This window comes from Panicum virgatum, chromosome 5N, assembly GCF_016808335.1.
Source record: "Panicum virgatum strain AP13 chromosome 5N, P.virgatum_v5, whole genome shotgun sequence".
Classification (NCBI taxonomy): Eukaryota; Viridiplantae; Streptophyta; class Magnoliopsida; order Poales; family Poaceae; genus Panicum; species Panicum virgatum.
The window spans coordinates 13,195,912-13,216,152 of NC_053149.1; the positions used below are offsets into that span (position 1 = coordinate 13,195,912).

General features: G+C 47.7%; 1 protein-coding gene, 1 long non-coding RNA gene and 2 pseudogenes across 5 annotated transcripts; 2 read left to right on the forward strand and 2 right to left on the reverse strand.

The window, feature by feature from the left end:
• The first annotated feature begins 787 nt into the window (after window positions 1-787).
• Window positions 788-2,503, forward strand: LOC120676488 (annotated as a pseudogene).
• Window positions 2,504-3,455: 952 nt separating this feature from the next.
• Window positions 3,456-5,109, reverse strand: LOC120676540. 2 transcript variants are annotated; one of them, XR_005675857.1, is made up of 3 exons: window positions 4,901-5,109; window positions 4,119-4,802; window positions 3,456-4,039 (listed from the first exon to the last, which is right to left on the reverse strand). XR_005675857.1 is itself a non-coding variant. In XM_039957867.1 (3 exons), exons 1-3 carry the CDS (start codon window positions 4,994-4,996, stop codon window positions 3,870-3,872), a joined length of 531 nt encoding a protein of 176 aa, XP_039813801.1. In that variant the 5' UTR covers window positions 4,997-5,108; the 3' UTR covers window positions 3,456-3,869. The 2 variants fall into 2 exon arrangements, 1 of the variants encoding a protein (XP_039813801.1); XM_039957867.1 differs by having other exon boundaries at window positions 4,538-4,802; window positions 4,901-5,108.
• Window positions 5,110-5,735: 626 nt separating this feature from the next.
• LOC120674569 lies at window positions 5,736-7,168 on the reverse strand (annotated as a pseudogene).
• Window positions 7,169-16,170: 9,002 nt separating this feature from the next.
• On the forward strand, window positions 16,171-18,823 carry LOC120676585. Of its 3 annotated transcripts, none has more exons than XR_005675906.1 (3): window positions 16,171-16,503; window positions 16,575-18,074; window positions 18,534-18,823. It is a non-coding gene; the product is annotated as an uncharacterized LOC120676585 (long non-coding RNA). The 3 variants fall into 3 exon arrangements; XR_005675905.1 differs by lacking the exon at window positions 18,534-18,823 and having other exon boundaries at window positions 16,575-16,934; window positions 17,002-18,333; XR_005675904.1 differs by lacking the exon at window positions 18,534-18,823 and having other exon boundaries at window positions 16,575-18,333.
• Window positions 18,824-20,241: the final 1,418 nt, after the last annotated feature.

Below are 20,241 nucleotides of genomic sequence, written 5' to 3' on the forward strand. Positions count from 1 at the left end.
CAAACTATAAAATATATGATAATTTCTAAAATCTTTTGAACAAGACGAATGGTCAAATGTAGCAAAAAAATCAATGGCGACGGGAATTTAAGAACGGAGGGGGTACTCTATAAAGTGCAACAAAGAGTAAATGCCACTTCATCTGAAAAAAAAAGAGTAAATGCCACTTTGATATTATCAATCTGGTTGTGTTTGGCACTGCTTATGGAAGTGCTTATGCTTCAATAAGCACTTTGGGTTGCCAAACACCGAAACAAAAAAAGTTCTTATGAGGTATAAGCACTTTTCAATTTTGTACTAGCATAAGCACTTTGGGCAAAACACCAAAAGGTAGCTTTTAGTGCTTATAGGTGCGAATAAGCATAAGCATAAGCAGTTTTGCCAAACATCTAAAGTGCTTATGGTTACATAAGTAGAATAAGCACTATAAGCAATTTTGACCCATAAGCACTTCAATAAGCACTTGTTTTTTTTTTTGCGAAAACAGAGTATGAATGAAACACTGCACAACTGTGTGCTCTATACAACAAAGAACAAAAAGAATGTTGATTTCCATAGTTGTGATTCCTGAGTAAAGTCTCAACTGAATCTCAAGATCAGGCCTAGTAAACGTGAATCGAGGCGTTGTGAGAGACAGGATGCTCATCGCGTAGCTGGTTGACATTTGTTTTTAGAATTCTAGTACTATGTACTTAAATTCCATCGTCTCCAGAGGGCCCCTTGCGACCTTGGGGCATAGTTGACCATGGGGTTATCTCTAAAACAATTGCTGCGAATCCCGGAAGAACTCACACAGTTGCATAGTACAAAACAGGCACGTTTAGACCAAACAACAAGCAAAGCAAGCCTGTGTAGAAGGAGCAAACATGGCGTTGAGAGGCTTGGCAACAGCGCTGCTCCTAATCAACTCCTCCTCTTGTTATCTCTCTACTCCATCCTTGGCCACCTCCGATGGCTTCATCCAGTGCCTGACACAGAAGATACCCAGCGAGCTGATCGTCACTGCACGCCGGGCTCCAGTAACTTCACCAGCGTGCTTGTCTCAACGAGCAAGAACTCCAACTTCTTAACCAACACCACGGTGAAGCCGATTTGCATCGTCACCGTGACAGACGCCTCCCACGCGCAGGCCGCCGTGGTGTGCGGGCGTCGGAACGGCGTGCGCCTCCGCGTGCGCAGCGGCGGGCACGACTACGAGGGCCTGTCCTACCGGTCGGCGCGGGCCGAGGTGTTCGCGGTGGTCGACCTCGCCAACCTCCGCGCCATCACCGTGTCCACCGACGAGGAGTGTGGGCCGACTGCGTGGGTCGACTCCGGCGCCACCGTCGGCCAGCTCTACTACACCGTCGCCAAGACCAACCCGGAGCTCGGTTTCCCGGCCGGCGAGTGCCCGACTCTCGGCGTCGGCGGCCACTTCAGCGGCGGCGGGATCGGCATGATGATGCGCAGGTACGGGCTCGCCGTCGACCACGTCGTCGACGCCAAGCTGGTCAACGCCGACGGCGAGCTTCTCGACAGGGCAACCATGGGAGAGGATCTGTTCTGGGCCATCCGAGGAGGCGGCGGGGAGAACTTCGGCATTGTCCTGTCATGGAAGGTGGGCCTCGTGAAGGTCCCACCGACAGTGACGATGTTTCGCATCCCCAGGACGCTTGAGCAGGGCGCCGTGGACATCGTGACCAAGTGGCAAGACGTCGGGGCAACCCTGCTGCCCAGGGACATGAACATGATGGTCATTCTGCAGGGTCGACAAGCCGTGTTCCAGGCCCTGTACCTGGGCAGGTGCGATGAGATCCTGCCGACCATCGCGTCCCGTCTCCCGGAGCTAAACGCGACGAAATCCGACTGCAAGGAGATGACCTGGCTTGAATCGATGGCGTTCATCGGCTTCGCCGGCAACACCAACACATCGGCGCTCCTGGACCGGAACATCGGCTTCCATGCCTTCTTCAAGGTCAAGTCCGACTACGTTCGACATGCCATCGACAAGGAGGTCTGGCACAAGATCTTCAGTTGGTTGTCCATGAACGGCTCCGGGTTCCTGATGTTGGAACCCCACGGCGGGTTCATCGGCACCATCCCCACCGGGGCGACTCCGTACCCGCACCGCAGCGGTGTGTTGTATATCATCCAGTACATCACTTCCTGGCCTACTGGCAATGAGGGCTCGACTGCGAGAAACTGGGTCAGAAACTTGTACAACTTCATGGGGCAGTACGTGACCAAGAGCCCCAGAGAGGCGTACATTAACTTCCGGGACCTAGATATCGGCGAGAACACGGTGGTGAGTGACGTCAGCACGTTCGATAGCGGTAAGGTGTGGGGTAGAAAGTACTTTGGTGGCAACTTCAGAAGGCTCGCGACGGTGAAGGGGATGGTGGATCCGACCGATTACTTCAGGAATGAGCAGAGCATCCCGCCACTGCTCCAAGGCTATTGAATCTAGTGAAGTGTGTTTCCCGTATGCGTTATACTATTAGTGGCGCGAGTGCTTGCCTTGGTATTTATGTCTTGTGATTGTGCCAACACTCCAATAAGCGCGTTGGATTCTTGATGTGTACTTATATGTTGAAATTTCAAAATTTAAAAAAAAAAAAAAACTCAAAGCTCCTTCGGTATGTTTTCATCGGTCTCCTGCTCCTTCGCTTTCGCCCTTCCCGTTCCTTCTCTGCTTGAGCCAATCGGTCCAGCAGCTCCTGGCAGCCATACAAGATGAAGCCGGCAATGCGGCAATTGGGTCGCTGCAGGAGCTGGTGGCAATTGGCGTTCCTTTGTACCGCGACAAGTCACCTAATTTCTTTTGCCCGCCTGGCTCGCCTCGCCAGACCGGGATTGTTGTAATTTGCGCCTCTTGCACATGTAAGAGCCTGTTTAATTTGTTCGCGCCTCTCTTCTTGCTTATTAATATATGCCGGGCAAGTCCCGGGTCTTTCCAAAAAAATGTACATATCTTTACTTTTTTCGCAAATTCTATAGTATAACGCAGACACTCGCATATTTATATATAGTTACCTATTCACAAGACAATTGAATATTAATGTAAAATATTGGTGTAACAGTAACTACTGCACGAAAAGCACATAAATACATATTAACTTACTTCATTAGTTAGTTAATACTACAAATATAATTGAAATGTAGCAATTCATGTTGAGAAAAATAAAAAATACTAATCAAGAAAAAGTGTACGTTAGAAACTAGAACCGATTGCTTATCGACTGTTCTTTGTTCACTGTATCAGCAGTAAAACAACTGTGGAGAGGAGCTGTTTTCACATGAGCGGGCCAAGCTGAAATTTCTGGCTTGTCGCTGCTTACTGGACTGTAGCTACTAAAGTTGTTTTCAGTGAATCCGCACCAAACACGGCCTGAAGCTCAAGCTGTTCAAGATATTGACATAGTACATTCAAGATTGAATACACTTTCATACATCTACCAATGCTCTGCTCAAAGGAATTCCATAATACACTATTACAAGTGCAGGCGACGGTTCTGCAGAATAGACAAGTGTTCCACAGAAGATTACTGGAGCAAAGTAATTTGATATAGAGCAACAATAGACCATTGTTGTATTTACATGCCCATTTACATAAATGGCTACCTAGTGGCAGGCAACCATTTTGTCAAGCAGGAACAACTTCACCTTGATAAGTCAAGAAAATATATTCTCGTAACAAAAAGAATACAGAGTAGTAGTATATCACATTTTCTGAAGTTTACCTTGGGTACTCTATAAAAGTAACAACCAGCTTTAAACCTTGAAGTGTCTTTTTATGGATGGAGGCCAATGCTGATTTTTGAAGGCCCTGATACACAACTCCACACTCGGGACTGCATGCTACTTGACACGCCTTTCCCCAACTTGGTACATCAACTCCTCCTGTTTGACTGGATGCTACTTGACACACCTTTCCCCAACTTGGGCACAACACCACCTCCAGAAATCTGGCTTGCATAACCAATGACATCCCTGACCAAACCTCTGACGATAGTCATCGTGTAATACCTTGCCGATTCAAGGGTCATATTGCTCGGAAAACCTATTATGACGAAGAAGGCAGTTAGGCAAATATGTTATCAAGTAGTATATTTCGTAAGACCCGGGGAATAGCAGCGTACCCATGTTACATAACTGTTGGCATCAAAGGCTGAATCAGATGCATGCCTTTGCTATATGTTCGCTGCAATACCAGCAGCATGGCCATTTGGAAATGTCAATGTGCTTTCCCTATGCCACTGTGCTTTTCATTTTTTATATGTGACAAAAATCAAGCATGTCACATTTGCAGGCACAATAGTATCAAGTAGTAGCTAATTAGGTATCACTGGTCATGTCATGTTACTCAAAGGAGTAGGTTTTATCTGATCCTATCAACTAGCTTCTTTTTACATGAATTAATATTAGCAACTTGACATTTCATTTTTCATGATGATGTTAACACTATACAAACACAAGCCCAAGCTCCCACCAATGGAAGAATTCACCCAAAGCGTTACAGCAAGAAGAGTTGAGGGCATGAGAACAGAGCAGCACTCACCCCCGCTTTGGTCGTTGCTCCTAACGAGGACGTGCTGCGGCAGGCCGATGCCTACGCCGGCGAGCGTGACACCGACGCTGAACCCCACGCCGCAGCCGGCGCCGACGTACCCAATCACCTCGGGGCCGAACCCGGGGCCCCAGCCGACTCCGCAACCGAGGCCGAGCCCCATGCCCCAGAACGCGCCGGCCGTCGGGTGGACGGGGTTCCACCGCTCGTACCGCCCAAGAACCCCCTTGATGATCATCTTCGGCTTCAACGGAACCTGAAGAATGACAGAACAACAGCCTCAGCAAGATTCTGTTTTTTTCCAGGCAAACATGAGAAAGAAAGGAGAAACCAGAAATTTTCTGGTGGAGGTACCAGGTTAGGCAAGGCATTTGCTGCTGCTAGCGCGACGCTTTTTTGGTCGGTAGGAGGCGGCGGCGGCGGCTGGTCGAGTTGTGGGGAATCGGTCATTCGCAGTGGCTGCTGTGAAGAAGCCTCTGGGTTGGTCTTGGCACTGCCTTGTGCCTTCTGCCTTCGCCGCCGTCCGTGCAACAGGCATTGTTGCACAGTATCGTCAAATCTTATCCTATCTCCTCGTCGCCGGAGTTTTGTCCGAGCCCAACCCGTCGCCGTCGTGGGGGCCTTTTCCGGCTAACGCTAGTAGACAAGTGTAAGGCCGAGCACTTTACCTTCTCCGTTTGGGCTGACAGGATCTGGCTCGCTTGCTTGTTGGTGCAACTTTCAGCCTGCCTCGCTCATATTGTCTTGTCTGTAAACTGTAGCTGTCCTGGAACTGGAAAGAGTTTTAATCTGAAATTAACAATTTCACGTCATGGAGATCGTCAGATCGAAGAACATCATCTAATCTATGATGTTTTCAGAATCCTATGATGATCTTGAGATCAAACATATCTCTAAGCACCGTACAGGTACACAGCAAAGAAGGTTTCTACTCCGTACATTTTAGGAGAACAGGGACAAGCACAGATAGTCAGGTCCACAACACACACAGGCCGCCCCGCACGCGCATACACACAACTATATATATACAAAAAGTTTCAAACAAAGCTACTACAAACCAGCTACACGTATTTAGGCCAAGTGCAACCAAAATGGAGAAAACAGCTGGTGTTACAAGAGCTGTACAAAAGAAACTTCCGTGACTCTCTTATCATCTGGGGTCCCTAAAGTTGCCTGGGTTGCCAAAATCTCAATTGCCAAAACCTATCAGAGCTCCTAGAGTGCTGAAAGTCAAGTCACCGCGGCTGCTGAAATCATCTTCCCCAAAGTCGCTGAATCCATTAGAACCACTGAAACTAGACCTGCCAAAGTTTTTGGCAGGTCGTCAAAAACCACCAGACCTGTCACGATATCTCGAACCAGAGTCACGGGATCCACTGAAGCTGTCAAAGTCGCCAAAGCCACGCAAGCGCTGATCATCAAAACCACCATAACCTTCACGGCTGAAAGACGACCCGCCCATCCTTCTGTTTCCAACTGATCTGGAGCGAGTATCTCTCATGACATTAAACATATCTGCAGCCTCGTCTACCACTGGCATCTTTGGAAGCTGCATGTAGTTAACACAAATGAGTTGACTGATTCCTTCAGTTAGACCAAAAAAAAAACCTGGGTACTTCCTCATGATTCAAGATGCATGATCCCTAATCTACTTTACCTCTGTGAACCTGCATCCTATATCCTGCTCAATGACTCTTGCAGCTCTAGTCTGCTCATGAGTGTATATCAAAATTGCACTGCCTTTCTTCCCCGCTCAGCTGTTCGTCCAGATCTATGAACAAATAACTCTAAGGTGTTTGGGATTTCAAAATGTACCACCTGAACAGATAGGGGGCGCAACATATAGTTAAGACTTAAATCCATGCACATCAATAGTCACTGCAGACATATTTCTCGAGCAATGAAAAAGTTTATGTCTTAGGTATCACGCCGGCCCTGTTTAGATCCCAAGTTTTTACACCCAAAAACATCACATCAAATATTTGGACACATGCATGGAGTACTAAATGAAGTCTATTTACAAAACTGTTTGTACGGATGGGCTGTAAATCGCGAGTCGAATCTAATGAACCTACTTAATCTATGATTTACAACAGTGATGCTACAGTAACCATCCGTTAATTATGGATTAATCAGACTCATTAGATTCGTCTCGCGATTTACAATTCATCCATACGAAAAGTTTTGTAAATAGACATTATTTAGTACTCCGAAATAGTAAGATTCCGGTTCAAAAAAATTTGGCCAAAAGAACTAAACAAAGCATTTCAAAGGAAAACTTTGATGCTCAAGTACTGTTTTCAGCTTTGATGTTCATTTCAAAGGAAAACTTTGATGCTCACACAACAGTTCAATAATTGTTTCTGATACCAGGAAGACCTATTCCAGTCAACAATTCATATACCAATATGAGTTTTGTTTTCCGATGTGCTCTGATCAATTAACATGACTCCAATCCGTTGGTATAATGGGTGTGTTTAGTTTGCTACTATGGATTACCTTTCCAAATTTTGGCATGCAGATGAATTTTGGTCTGAGTTTAGCTCGTTGACAAAATTTGGTCTGCCAATGAAATATTGGCGTTACCAACACTGTCTCCATTACCAACGCGGGCGAATCCATTGGCGAGCAAAACGATCGCCCGCGTTTTTGGCTGCTTGGCCAAAAGTTGCCAAGCTACGTGGCAGAAGCCTAATAGTTGCACGTATCCCAATATTCTTTGCTTAATGATTTTCAAATGACAATAACTCATCATCTGTTACTCGAAATTCGGATATGATTTCACCATCTTGTTTCTTACAATTTAATATATAAAATAGAGTAAATTGTACCCTAAGTCCTCAAACTTGTCCCAAGATTTCAGTTTTTTTTATAAAGGATGAAACATCCGGACTCTACGTCCACAGATGTACACAACCAATTATTACAGAGTTTGCCAAAACACAAAAAGAGCAAGACCAGTCTCTAAGACGGACAAAAGAACTAAAGCAAACGATATATATGCTTCCATCCTCCATTGGACAGCTCCAAAGCAATCATCTCAATACTTTTGCTCATCAAGGAGAGTGTGTTCTTGGCTTGGTCATCACGCTGCAGCTGCGCCCAGAAACGTAACCAGTACGTTCCCCTGAAGATAACCTGCAACATCGAATTAACTTTGATTTTGTTAAAAATAGTATCATTTCGACATCGCCAAATGGCCCAGCATACAGCAGCAACCCCAACCCAAATCAAATTTCTAGTCTTTTTATGTTGATTAGTAAGCCAGGTGCCAAACATATGGGTTATTGATCTAGGTGGATTCAGACCAGTAGCAAAAAAGATAATCCTCCAAACCATACTCGCATAAGGACAATCAAGGAAGAGATGTTGGATAGTCTCATCACTATTACAGCCACAATATTTTTGGCTTCCTTTCCAGTTTTTTCTAGCGAGATTATCTTTAGTTAAAACAACTCCCCTTTGTAGATACCAAAGGAAAATCTTAATCTTTAGAGGAATCTTTAACTTCCAGATCATCTTATGTTGAAATGGTGGTTGTGTGTCAATAAGATGCAAATACAGCGATCGAACAGAATATAACCCAGATTTGGTTAAGTTCCATCTAAAAGTATCTGAACCCTCCACCAATTCAACATGATTAATCTGTGCTACCAGATTATGCCATTCCACAAGTTTGTTATCCACCAAAGCCCTCTGAAAGAAACATTGAGGGGACTCGTGGCCATTACTTTTGCCACCGTTGCATGAGGATCACGCATAATATTATAAATGGATGGATATTTAACTTTAAAAGGCAAATCCCCTACCCAAGTATCATCCCAGAACCGGGTTTTGCTCCCATCTTTAATATCAAAGGAACCTTTGGCCAACACCTCATCTTTGATATGCATAAGACCCCTCCAAAAATGGGAGTCAAAAGGTTTGGCCTTTACTTGAGTGAGAGACTTAGATCTTAGATATTTATTTGTTAGTAAAGTTTGCCACATGCCATCCGTGTTAAGTAAATCTACCAACCATTTAGCCAATAGGCATTTATTTTGCAATTGTAAATCTAAGATACCTAGTCCCCCTTGGTCTTTAGGACGACATAAAATGTCCCATTTTGCAAGTCTATACTTATGTTTCTCAGAAGATCTTTGCCAAAAAAATCTTGACCTGAAATGGTCAAGATTTTTAAGTACCCCTTTAGGGATTTCAAAAGAGGACATCATAAACATGGGTAGGTTGCTAAGTACCGAGTTTAGCAAGACAAGACGTCCACCATAAGAAAGGTACTTAGCTTTCCAGCAAGGGAGTTTTTTTTTGAAAATATTCTTCAACTTTTCTCCATTCAGAATTAAGGAGTTGCCTATGGTGCATTGGAATCCCTAGATATCTAAAAGGGTATTCACCTGCATTACAACCAAAGAGATCAGTATAAGACTCTTCCATCTCTTTAGCCACACCATAGCAGAAAATTTCACTCTTGTGAAAATTGATATTTAGCCCTGATAATTGCTCAAAAGCACAAAGCAAAAGTTTTAGATTCTTTACTTGTTCCAGGTCATGATCAAGAAAGATAATGGTGTCATCAGCATATTGCAAAATTGACAAACCATCATCTAAAAGATGAGGGATGACGCCTCTTATTTGACCATCGGCTTTTGCTCTGTTAATAAGGAGAGCCTATGATACGCGGATACTTCGCAAAACTCACGTACCGGTATCGGATACCGTATCGGATACCCGTACTCCACGGATACTCTCGGATATGTATCCCGTAAGTATCGGACTATTTAGGTATTTTCAAATAATAAAAATAAATCGGATACTCATGGGATACTTGTGGATACCTGTCTGATACCTTCAAACCCTAACAACACTACTCAATCGCTTCGTATAAAGGTCCTCCGTTCAGCTGTGCCACCTTCTCATCCCCACTCGCGCAGCCGCAGGCCCGCAGCAGCCTCGCATGGCTCCCTTGCTGTCACCGCCGCTCGGCCACCCGCCCATGCCTCCTCCTGCTCCTTCCCCGCTGCTCATCGCTCCCTTGCCGTCACCGCCGCCCGGCCACCCGCCCGTGCCTCCTCCTGCTCCTTCCCCATCGCTCGTCGCTCCCTTGCCGTCACCTTCGCCCGCCCACCCATCCGTGCCTCCTACTGCTCCAGCGGCTGCGCGGCCTGTCCAGACAGAGGCCCGCACATCTGTTAAAGCACTATTTAGGGTGGTGCTGCGCTGCTGGAGCTCGCCGCTGGCGGGCCGCCACGGCCGCCGGAGCGCGCCTCTGGACGGCCCACGTGGCCGCTAGAGAGGGAGAGGATGAGCCGCGGCCTCCGGAGAGAGAGGAGGAGCCGCGGCCGCCGGAGTTGGCCGCTACATAGAGAAAGAGAGAGAGAGAGAGAGAGCCGATGTTGGGGAAGAAGACGACCGACATCCATTCGTGGAACAGATGAACATGTAAAATAAGGTTGGTTCTTTTTTCCTTTGCCCCTTCCCTTTTTCTAATAATTATAGAACATATGAATATATGAGTTTATGACGCATTATAGTCCCTGGAACTTCTATTTTCTCACATTCTAGTTCCTGAAACTTTTATTTATTTTTATTTTTTATATATATATTGGCGTATCCCCGTATCCTTGTTTTTGGAAAAATGGCGTATCGGAGTATCCCCGTATCGCGTACCGGTATCCATATCCGCGTATCCGGGCAACATAGAGGAGAGCTAGCATATCAGCAACAATGTTAAATAAGATAGGCGATATAGGATCTCCCTGACAGAGCCCTCTCTTAGTTGGAAGTAAAGACCAATTTCGTCATTAACTTTGATCCCCACACTTCCACCGGTCACCATTCCTTCAATCCATCTACACCATTTCGGAGACAAACCTTTCATGCGTAGAGTTTGCCGAAGGAAGGACCATTTCACTTTATCATAGGCCTTTTCAAAATCAATTTTGAAAATGACCCCATTTTGCTTTTTATATGTAACTCATGGATAGTTTCGTGTAGTATAACTACTCCTTCCATGATATTCCTGCCTGGCATAAAGCCAGTCTGCGTTGGACTCACCATAGTCTTAGCTACTTTATTCAGTCCATTCGTGGCAACTTTGGTAAAAATTTTAAAGCTGACATTAAGGACACAAATTGGTCTATATTGTTGAATTTTGATACCATCTTGGATTCTAGGAATTAGAGTAATAATCCCAAAATTCAAACTGTAGAGGTTTAAATCCTCTATGTGAAAATCTGAGAAGAGAGCCATAAGGCCGTTCTTAATTACATTTCAAAAGACTTGGTAAAATTCAACTGGGAATCCATCAGGACCTGGAGCCTTGTTATGCTCCATTCGAAAAACAGCATCCCTCACTTCAGATTCAGTGAACTCACTGATGAGCACATTATTTTCCTTTGGGACACTTGTGGAATATCCAAGATTTGATCTTCCATAAGTGTAATCTCCGAAGTATCTGGAGTCCCAAAGAGGTTTTTATAAAACTGAGTGATATGGCTTTTGAGTTGGTCATCTCCAACAACAGCGCCTTGGTCATTTTCAAGTTTATATATATATATATATATATATATATATATATATATATGTGTGTGTGTGTGTGTGTGTGTGTGTGTGTTATTTTCGATGCTTCCCATTAGCCACTAGATGGATGAACCTTGTGTTAACGTCTCCCTCTAAAAGAGTCTTGACCTTAGCTCTCTCATACCACTTGATTTCTTCTCTCAAAAGAAGCACTAAATGCTCTTTTAGATAATGTTTAAGATTAATGTCCTGATCGGACAGAGGGGCATTCTCAGCCTTCTTATCTAGATCGTCTAAAAGAGCTAAAAGTATCTTCTTCTCTTTTCTATAAGCCCCTGCTGTATGCTTGGCCCAACCTCTGAGATGTTGTCGGAGCCTACGAATCTTATTCTGCCACCGCTCTAGTGGAGAACGTCCAGAGTTCTCTGATTGCCAAATATTTGCAACCACATCATAGAAACCATCCCGTATTAACCAACCTCTCTCAAATTTGAAAGGTCGTTGTTCGGTTTGGTGAGTTGACGCCCCCGTGTTGAGAACTAGAGGGGTATGGTCAGAAATATTCCTATCTCTTGCTTCAACCGTCGATAGAGGGAACTTATCTTCCCAGTCCGTACTTACAAGAACTCTATCAAGCTTCTCAAATGTCGGATTGTCTCCAGGTCCCGCCCAAGTATATTGGCGGCCTGACATAACAATCTTCTTGAGATCAAGAGATTCGATAGCAGCATAAAACAAAGTTGGCTATTTAAACTCAAATTCCCTGGAGCTCTTATCCTCTGGTCTTCTCATTATATTAAAATCCCCCCCCCCCTATGAGATAAGGGAGCGATTCCTTTGAGCAAGTATTAACCAACTCTGCTAAAAGGGCTTGTTTGTTATGATATTGTGCTGGTCCATAAACTGAATAAAGCACAAATTTGAATCCATCAGCTTTACATCTTAAGGTAAATTTCACATAGAAATCTCTCTGAACTATAGCTCCAATATCAAAAACATTTAAATCGACACCAAGAAGGATGCCTCCAGATCTACCGTGCGGTGCCATACTATGCCAAAGGAACTCATGTCCCCCACACAAGTTTTTAAGGATGTGATCTGGGAAGTCATCGCGACCTGTTTCGGAAAGAGCTATAAAATTAATTTGCTCCTTCTTAACTAATTCAGCCAAAAATCTGTGTTTAGCCAAGTCTGCAAGACCTCTGCTATTCCAGAATACCCCTTTCATTTGAGAAATTTGAGAACAATTTTTGAAGGGGTTTTTGGCTTTTTGGGAAGTCTGCCTTTGTTAGGATTTTTGGCAGTGTTATACTTTTTCTTACGGCGGACAGGAGAAAGATCAATAATGTGATCATTCTTCGTATCCTGCATATTCTCATTTAGAATACCACAAGCGTGGCTGAGAAATGCATCCAATCTATCTTTCCTCTCAACGTCACTCTCAACTTGTAGATTATTAGAATTTAACTTACTCTTTTTTTGATTAGCAACAACCACGAACCTATCAACCTCTAGATTTTTTATAGTAACTGTAGAAGCCTTAACAACATTATCAGTTGACCCTAGGTTGATGCCTACCCTACCAAGGTTTGAAACAATGCGCGAATCAGGAAAGCTGGTAAAAGAAGTACCTGGAGATTCGAGGTCCTTTTTCGCAGCCATCCGCGCTGTTTTCTGCAGAGTATGTTCATCAGCCTTTGCTTTGGATCGAGTGCTTCTACGAACTGTGGTTTGCTTGAGAGTCTCATCCTCCAACTTATTCCCGCCCTTGGCCTTTGGCCTAGTAGCGGGCAGCTTCTTAGCAGCTACATCAGTCGCCTCTGAACCTGTAAAATAGGCTTCTTGTACAGAATCTGCTTGCACCTCCAGCTCCTTTACCTCCTAGTCCTGCAACGAGAAAAGGGGAACAGGCCCCCCCCCCCCCCGCCTGCGCCGTGTAGCAAGGACACCATGGAGTTGGCGCCGGACACCACCGAAATGCCAGGGGGAGCGGGCGACGAGCCACCCCCCCGGACACGGATTCAGTGCCGTGGCTCCTTCAAGGCACGTTATGCCTTCTCGTTCCATATCTACCGTGAGTTAGACATCCAACGGCCAGACTAACATACAGCCCAAAACATTATCCATCCACCGATGGCGCGAGGCAGGGAGGTCCGCGCGCTTTCTTCCCGCGCGCTGCGTCGGTCTCCCGCGCGCCCGGGCGCTGCGCAGCCGCCCTCCTCGGCGTCCCCCGCGCGCTGCGCGGCGTCCGTCCTCCTCGACGCCCCCCACGCGCTGGTCCGCGGCCACCCTCTGCTCCGCGCGCTCCTCCGAGGAAAGGCTGCCCTCTGCGCCGCGCGCTCCGACAGGACGCCAGGAGGAGAGGAGGAGAGGAACGCGGCTACCGATAGGACGCCATTGCCAGGTATACTAGCAAGCTATTTTCCTTTTCGTGACCTAAGTATATGCGTAAGACAGCTAATTTGCTATAGAAGGTTAATTTTTCAATTGTATGGTAGGAAAATCATGTGCTCTAGTTGATTTTGGATCATATTTGTGCAATTGTGAGTTCTGTGAAAGGCAATGGCGGAATTTGAGAAGGGGACACCTCGAGTTGGTTTAAGATTCAGAAATCCAGATGAGGCTTGTAAGTTTTGGGTTGCATATGGGGGTTGATAGGCTTTGATGTGAGGAAAAGATATGCAAATGTAAGCAGCTATGATGGCAAAGTGACTTCAGCCAGATTTGTTTGTTCTAATGAGGGTCATCGAAGAAAAGGACAAATAAATAATGTGACCAAATGTTTTAGAGCTGAAACAAGAACTGATTGTAAAGCTCGGATGTCTCTTATGTTGAACCGAGGTTCAGATGATTATGAAGTCAGTGATGTTGTGCTTGAACACAATCACTTTCTTCACTTACCAGAAACTCGCCATTTGATGGCAACACAAAGAAAAATTTCAGAAATACAAGCTTTTGAAATCGAGGCTGCTGATGATTCTGGAATTAGACCAAAAGATGCTCATGAGATGGCTGCTCGTCAAGTTGGTGGACTATTTAACCTTAGCTACACTTGTCGTGATCGCAAAAATTATTTGCGTACCAAAAGACAAAGGGAGTTGGCTTTTGGACAAGCTGGAAGTATGTTGAAGTATTTTCATGACAAAATAGCTGAAAACCCATCATTTCAGTATGCTTTGCAACTCGATGTGGAGGAACATATAACCAATATTTTTTAGGGTTGATGCTAAAATGATCCTTGACTATGCATATTTTGGTGATGTGGTCACATTTGATACTACTTTTGGCACAAACAAAGAATATAGGCCTTTTGGTGTATTTCTTGGGCTCAATCAGTTTAGAGAGACCACTATTTTTGGTGCTGCCATCTTGTTTGATGAAACAGAGGAAACTTTGTACATGTTGTTGCCACTCATAGCTAATTAATGATATTTTCATTGGCAGAAACGAAAGCAAGATGATGGTGTACAGCCCCCAAAGGAAGTGAAGAATAATGCCAGCAACAAAGGAGCAATTATACAAGTTGAAGAGTACAATGTTATTGGCAATTTTACCCAACTTGTAACGGCTCCAATTTGTGATGATGATATTCTTCATGTTGGGGATCTGTTCTAGTATGTGCAAGGTGGTTAGGTGGTATTTTGCTAACCATAGTATTTTGTGGGCTAACTATAGCATTTTGTGGCTAAATTGTACATGTGAATGGCCAAGTACTACAATATCAATTTGAGTGACTCAAGTGCCATGTATCGGTGCTGAACTATGAACGTCACTTACAATGAATTAAAATTAAGCTTTGTTTTATGTTGTGTGTTTGTTAATTTTGTGTGCTTAATTTTCTATTTGTATGCTAAATAAATACGTCATATGGCTGAAAAATATTAAGATATATTTCATTTGCCTTTGGGAGCCGTCTAAGCAAGGGGACCAGGCATAGATGGGTGGGAGAGAAAAGATTGGTGAAGCAAAGGTACATTGTGCCTTTGCCAAGCAAAGGCACTGAATCCACGTCCCCCCCCAGCGCAGCAGCAATCAGCTGCTGGGAGCCAAAGGTCGGAGATGAGGCATCCTGCAGCGAGGCTAGCGCCCCCTCTCCTGCCGAACTCGAGACCCGAAGAACAGAGCCTCCGGAGGGGCTCGACTCCACAGCAGATCGGTCCGAATCGGCCGACACCTGGAACTCCTCTGCCGCGACAAGGCCTCCGGAAGAAGCCACCTCGGTAGCAGCGGAGTCTGGACCTGGGCATGGGCTGCCCGACCCGACGGACCCGACCCAATCCGCCCGAAAATAGCCTGACCCAACTCGACCCGAAGAGTTTGATGGACGGGTTTGGGTCAAAAATTTTGACCCGGTATGACTGACGGGCCGGACACGGGCTAAAAATTCTGACCCGAAACCCGAAGAAATCCGACATTTTACATAGGCTCGGCCCGACCCGACCCGAACCCGACCCGACCGGCTGTCGGGTCGGGTGCGGGCTCAATTTTACGGCCCGGCCACCGGGTCAGATCGGGCACGGGCCGCTAAAAAAACACCGGATTTTTTTTGACCCGACCCGAACCGGTCCGGAGGATGCCCCGGTGTAGCGGAGTCAGATGGCGGTGAAGAAGCCCCCGCGCAGATAGACTGAACCCGAGGCGAGCCAGACACAGAAGGGGTCCCTTCACCCGCACTGGTGCCGTGCGCGTCAGCCGAGGTCTCCACCTCTGGTATCTCCGTCCTGGACTGGAAAAAAACAGTAGAAGAGTGTACCTTAGGCCCTGTTTAGTTCCACGAGGTGTGAACGTAAATTTTTTTCGACGGAATCTTACCAATTTGAAGTATTAAATGAAGTCAATTTACAAAACTTTTTCACAGATGGATTGTAAATCGCGAGACGAATCTAATGATGCTAATTAATCACTGTAGCAAAGCATCAATTAATTACCGTCATTAGATTCGTCTCGAAAAATTACACCCATCTCTGAAAAGATTTTACAAATAGACTTCATTTAGTACTCTATGCATACAAGATTCTCTTATCGAAAAACATGTGCGAAAAATTTTCTCGCTAACCAAACACGGCCGAAGGCTCCGCAGCGGCATCCAAGTTGACAGCCCCTGCCCGGAGGACGCGTACCTCCTCCCGAAGCCTGTCCATTGCCAGGAACAGCACAGGTTGAGCGCCGGATGGAGCCCCATGATTCCCTGCGCCGCTGCCTCTGGACGCTTGAGCACCTCCCTGGCCGGCGCCCGAGTTACCTCCCCTGGGAACGGCACCACCCGAGCCCCGACCACCTTGGCCATTGCCAGAGCCTCCCGCACCAGCGGCCGCAGATCTACCTCCTCCTCCTGGGCCGCCGCGACCACGCTGACAGCGGCCAGGAGCCACACCACGGCCAGGCGGGCCATGGCCCCGATTTCTTCCCCGATGTCCACCTGCCATGAGCGCAGCGAGGTATGATCTCAAAGATGAAATTGGGAGAGTTGAATTGGGTACCAACGTAGGATTGACGAGGCGGCGCTTAGGTTTTCCAATGACAGGTTCAGTTGCGGCACGGAGCGGCCCAACCCGAGGCGTGTGGCGAGTCGACCCCGAGTCTGGTCGGCCTGACCGATTCCAAAATTGAATCCGCAGAGATTTCGGATCAGCGCAATCACCACCCCTCTAACCAGAAGCTCCGCCGCTAGCCATCTTCAATGCCGGGATGAGGAAATCCCCCAAAGTCCTCGCCGGCGTGGTCCTCAGTGGAGGTAGCGGCCCTTTCCACATCTTTTTCCATGGTGGCTAAACCCTGCCAGGAGAGGGCAGTGAGGATCCATGCTCCTTCCTCCTCGCCTGAGATGGAGGAGACGGCGCAGTATCCTTGCCTGAATGCGCCGCAGCGGGTGGCCGCGAAGCCGGAGAAGGAACCGAACGCCGGTGCGACTGAGCCAAGACGTCAGCATCACCAAGGTGGCCGCGAAGCCGGAGAAGGAACCGAACGCCGGTGCGACTGAGCCAAGACGTCAGCATCACCAAGGCCCTCACAATCAGAATCGGAGTCAGAATCCCAAAACTTCCCTGTTCGTGCGCAAAGAGGCGCACTCGAACAGAGCAAAATCTCCTCTCTAGCCAAGAGCATCTTCTGCTTGTCGAACTCAAGATCGAGTTGTCGCGATGGTTCCTTCGCCGTGACTTGTCGCAGCGCCTTCCGAACCGACGGGGCAACCGGCATCACCGCGGACACCTACGCTCGCCCCGGCGCCCTTCGGTTGATCTTCGCCACTGCGCTCTCGACAGGGCCGCCGGTTCCAAGATTGTCCCTAAACTTTCAAATCGTGCATAACTCTGGTAAGTGTTTCATCGGAGGCCCCAAAAACGCCACGCAAGCGTTTGAAGACAACATGACATACCACGTGGCGCCATGGTGGTAAAAATTTACAAAAATCCTCCCCAATTTCATGGCATTAAAACACATGGCACATCATCAGTTTTTGCTGAGTTGGCGAGGTAATTAAGAGGAGAGAGAGGTGAGAAGCGTTTCATGGTGATGAAACAATGTTGGCCCGATTACCAAGCCACATGAAACCGAACGAAACTCCCACCGAGACCCTCTTCGTTTCATCGCCGGATCTCCTACTCCGGCTGCGTGCGCTCGCGCCGTCTCCACCTCCGACCAGTCCACGCCAAATCCCACCCTCCCCGCTTCCAAATCGCCGGGCAAATCACGCCCTACCCGCTCCCCTTGCTCACAGATCCCCTTTCCTTGCTGCAAGTGCTCGCCGACTGGCCAAGTTCAGCAACGGTCGTCCCTCACCTCGAGCTTGGCGTAGGGGATATGTCTTTCCATTGCCAAGGCAAACGACCTTCCCTGCTCGGACATGGCTCGGCAAAGCGTGGCGCCGCCACTTATTCTCCGACGGCTCCAACACTGGCGGCGGCAGAGCCACCGCAGCCCACCTCCCAACTGGTCCATGGTGGCCTGGATGTGGAGTTAGCAGCGCCAACTCGTCATCCCCACATGAAAACCATCCCTCAAATCCATGGTAATCTCTAGAAACGTAGATTTGCTTTCCATTTTAATTTAGCCTCGTGCTAGTAGTTGTATTGTGCTCGTTAGCTGTTGGCTGAAATGCCTCCGTGAATGCCTCTGTAGTCTGTACTAGGCTAGTTAGCTGTTGTACTGAATGTGTGTTGGTTTAGTTTTCTCCCAATCTTATGAATGTCTTGTAGATCATACAAATGTTCTGCCTTAAAATTGTCTCTTTTTCCCCAATCTTTACAATGATGATCCTGTCCTGCTCATCTGAATGCTACTCACGCCGGACCCCCACCGGGAAATTGATCACCTGTACATTGTTTACTTGATTTCATATGATGGTGTTTCTTTATAGTTCACTAAAATGTAGTGGCACAGATGACCAAACATTGCAACTTAGTAGTAATAGACATCTATATTTTGATGTATCAATTGTATTCACATTGTAGCAAAAACATTGTTTCAGCTTCAATGTTTGGCACTTCGGAGCATCAAGTGGTTTGTGTTTTTAGGGAACAAAATGGCAAGAAAAATGAAGATGGAAGGCTTGAGGAGATGGACAAAATTCTGAATGCCATTTGGTCCATATCCAAATGTGAAACAGACTTTAGCTATTTAGTTCAATACTTCGTATCAATGCGAAATTGATCCATATCCAAATGTCAAACTGCTCTGAACCTTGGTAGTGCATCTTGTCAGACACGTTAAACTGCTCCACTTATGAATTGTGAGTTGCCTGACATGGTGATAGTTTTATCCGAGGAACATGAAGACGAAAATCCAGCATGCAACACTATTGATCACATAAATCACATGGCACAGTTGATCACATCACTATATAAGAATTAAATGTTGCTTTGTATCTATAAAACTGTGTAATGAAACTATGCACTGAGAAAAATCGTTTCATCCTAGTGTCAAGCTAACATAGCACTCTTGGTAACAGTGCGATGAAATCAAGCACTGAGAATGGCCTTAATGTCTTCTCCCTCCTCTCCTCCCCCTCCGCAATCTCATGCTCCTGCCCGAGCTTCCCGAGGGTAAGACAAGCGCGCCTGTTGCTCATCCTCCGCTCGACATGGTCTGCCTCCGTTGCCGGCTCGTCATCCTCCTTCATGACGCTCATCCTCGTTTCTTCTCCGTCGATGGGCTCGCGTGCCGCAAGCATAGCTCCATCATCCAGCATGCCCCCGACACGGCAAGGCCGCCGCCCTCCTCCCATTCATTCCATCCTGCCGACACACTCCCACAGGCACAGCCGCACGGCATCCCGCCCCAATCTCGCCCATGTGGCCGTCTTGGGTGAAGACACGCAGCTCCGACTCTGCCGCGGCGTCCACCTCCAGGCCCTCGTCACCGCCGGCTTGTCCCCGCGCCTCTCCTTCGCCTCCTCGTCCCTCAAGGACCTCCGAACGCTACTCACGCCGGACCCCCACCGGGAATCCTCCACCTCCCCGTCGCCTCGCGTGTTCCATCGCATTCGCGTCGCGGCCTCCGCGCTCCGAGGGCTCTGCACGCTCCATCTCGCTTCGAGTGGCCTCGAAGAAGCAGCGCGCAGGCCGCCGCCACGCCGGCAGTGCGGGCCGCAGGCGCTGCGCAGGCTACCGCTGCCGATTGTGTGGGCCGTCGCCGCTGCCGCGCGCAAGCCGTGCGGGCCGCCGTCGCTGCGCCAGCTGCCGCTGCGTCTGTCGTGCGGGCCTCCACCGTGCGCAGGCTGCCGCCGTGACGGTCGCAGCTAGAGCGCTAGCACGAGCTTCGCCATGGCCGCCGGGCAGAGGTGCTCCACGGAAAGGAGGTAGAGAGAGAGAGAGAGAGAGAGAGAGAGAGAGAGAGAGAGAGAGAGAGAGAGAGAGAGAGAGAGAGAGAGAGAGAGAGAGGGAGGGAGTGAGGAGGAGCAGCAGGTGGGCGGCGCGGAGCTCGACGAGCGGCTTCGGTAGGTGGGCGCGGAGGGCCAGGCATGGTGGGGCATCGCCAGCGGGCATGAGGCCGCCGCCGCGGGCCTGCACACCGTGCTCGAGTAGCTCCTCCTCCCGGCGCGCAGATGCGAGGCCGCGGACCTCCGCGCCGAGTTCCGGGAGCACACTGCACACCCATGGCTGTCGCCGGTGCCAGAGAGAGAGAGAGATTGGAGAGCGAGGAAGAAATTTTGCAGGGGGATTTTTGCAGATGCTTTC